Raw genomic sequence first — 2,500 nt, 5'->3', positions numbered from 1 at the left:
AACCTGGTTGGTAAAGACAGTAGTGTTATATCGACCTACCACCGGGGTCTTGATAGTCTTAGGGGCGCTCAGGAGAGCCCTGCCGCCCCCCGAAAGCACCGCCACACGTAGCGCCGCCATCTTCTCTGCTGTTCTGCTCTGAGCTGGAAAGAGCCGCGCGCGACCAGCGTGGAGGGATGACGTCTACCGGTCTGAGCGTTTCAAAATAAAACAATATATAGGCTTCCCCTATCTAACACCACGTGAACTAAAGACAGCTGTGTTGGTACTGTATTTATAATGGGCGTCGACACACACACACACACACACACACACACACACACACACACACACACACACACACACACACGCACACACGCACGCACGCACGCACGCACGCACGCACACACACACACACACACACACACACACACACACACACACACACACACACACACACACACACACACACACACACACACCTGCCGGTCACAACCTTATCACAATACTGTCAGAGTAAAACTCCGAGACCCAAAGTTACCCCCCAAAGAAATTATTCCTAAAAAAAATATATATATATTCCTCACAGAAAAAAATCTCCCTTAAAAAAAGAATCTTCCTAAAAAAAATCTCCAAACAAAATATGTATTTACATTTTCCCTCCACCTGTAACAGTTGTCATCTTTACTCCCCATTACTTTCTTGAGATAAATTAATTGAGATAAATTATTCTTGGTGAAATGCAGTTACACGATGTGCTTTTTGTTGCTACTTCGACTTATTTTCCAACAGCAATTCCCCATTCTCCCACAGCGTCAAGTCTTTTACTTTTACTTTTATTTTGAAATCCTCCATCATCTACAGCCCGGAGCTGCACGTTCCAGCTGACTCCGGCTAACTTTACCTGACGCTAAACCTTACACAACTTAGATTTTACACAACCATTTTTACGCATTGTTTCGTAACACGTTACAAAAACAAAGTCAAAATATTATCAGACCCACATATATCATCTCGCAAAGCTCTCATTTGTTTTATATGGTCGTTTATATTTCAGATTTGAAGGTGATAGTTAGTGAACTTGTGACGTAGTGTCTGTGTCTCCATCCAGCGGTTGCTACGTGACAGTCCACACGTTGCCAAGTTGTTGTCAGACTGTAGTTTCACAGTAATATGATCTTAGTTATGACACAAGGCTTTACATATACACTCCCGACTGGTTATATATATAGATTACTGTTTATTTAACATGACGTGGGGACAGGGAGACACGTAGGCTACACGTCCAGCCCTTGACCCCAAATAACGTTTGAAGAAAACTTTATTGAACCACCGAACCTAACACCAAATATGTCCTCGCATTTGTTTTGACCATTAGGCTATATTTAGGAAACATTATTTATCTGCTCTCCCTTCCTTGGTGTTTATTAGGCTACCACAAATAAGGACACACTGAAATAGGCCTAAGCTACCTGTTTTAACAGTAAAGCCTTAGATATAGGTAATAGGCCTATAGGCCTATATAAAAACAAAACAGAGCCCTTCAATGAATGTGAAGTAGACTAGGATATATGAAAAAAGTATTGACATTTCAGACTCCCTTTTAATTAATAAAGACATACAAGTTATATGTATAACCTATATGCATTTTATTCCCAATAGTCCAGAATAGTGTGCATAACAAATCCTTTAGATTAAGTCTAAAAACCTGATTGGTGCTTGTCTGTTTTACAAAAGATTTACAAAAAAATCTCAAAAATCAAGAGCCTAACTTTCAATTGAAAATTTCCCAAAAATAATTATCTTACAACGTTACAAAAATCACAACAGATTTCTTGACACATTACATTTGTTTGTGTCCCTTCCCCAGATAGTGTTTAATTTAATATATATATTTTTTTAAAGTTTAGTGGTAAAGGTTTTAAACACTAGTAGAATATTTTCAAGTGTATATATGAGCACCAGGCCATTGTTGTAAGACTATAACGTGAAATATTGTGACCTTCTACTTTGGATTATTCCAACATCACAAAGTCCAATGGGCCTCAAACACTACCGATGTCCTCCACAAGATGGCAGCACAGCATCAGACAATAACACACAGAACATCCAGGTAGTGTTTATTTATAATTATTGTTATTTTGTCTGGCTTGTCTTTTTATGTGAGGGAGGGGGAGAGAGAGGGGGGGGGGGGGGGGGCGGTTGTATAAGTATTGTATGTTTCTGCTTATTCTGTATTTTTCCCGTATGTGTAAAATTATGTAAAACCACAAAAAAAATAAAAAATAAAAATAAAAAATAACACACAGGGACACAAACCTCACAAACTGCTAGATGGACAAAACAAAGGTTTAAAATATGCCATTACTTTTGTCTTATTCATTCATCTATATGTAGTTAAATCTTTTCGTTACAGTGTATTCCGGATGGCACTCTTAGACTAGAAAACAATGAATGTAGTGGCTGTGTTGTAATGTCTAAAATAGATGTTTTGAAGAACATAAAAACTTTATCAAACTAA

The 2,500-nt window shown here is 38.4% G+C and overlaps 1 protein-coding gene across 1 annotated transcript in view; it reads right to left on the bottom strand.

Moving 5' to 3' along the window:
- Window positions 1–142, bottom strand: part of cyc1 (cytochrome c-1) — an 8,462-nt gene extending 8,320 nt beyond the window's left edge. Inside the window, exon 1 of the mRNA XM_080026737.1 lies at window positions 40–142. Within this exon, the coding sequence (XP_079882863.1) occupies window positions 40–120 (81 nt within the window). The 5' untranslated portion in view covers window positions 121–142. The remainder of the gene's footprint in view (window positions 1–39) is intronic.
- Window positions 143–2,500: the final 2,358 nt, after the last annotated feature.

The sequence above is a fragment of the Ammodytes marinus genome (assembly GCF_949987685.1).
Source record: "Ammodytes marinus genome assembly, chromosome: 4".
NCBI lineage: Eukaryota > Metazoa > Chordata > Actinopteri > Uranoscopiformes > Ammodytidae > Ammodytes > Ammodytes marinus.
This window is presented reverse-complemented; position numbering and strand designations above follow the sequence as displayed.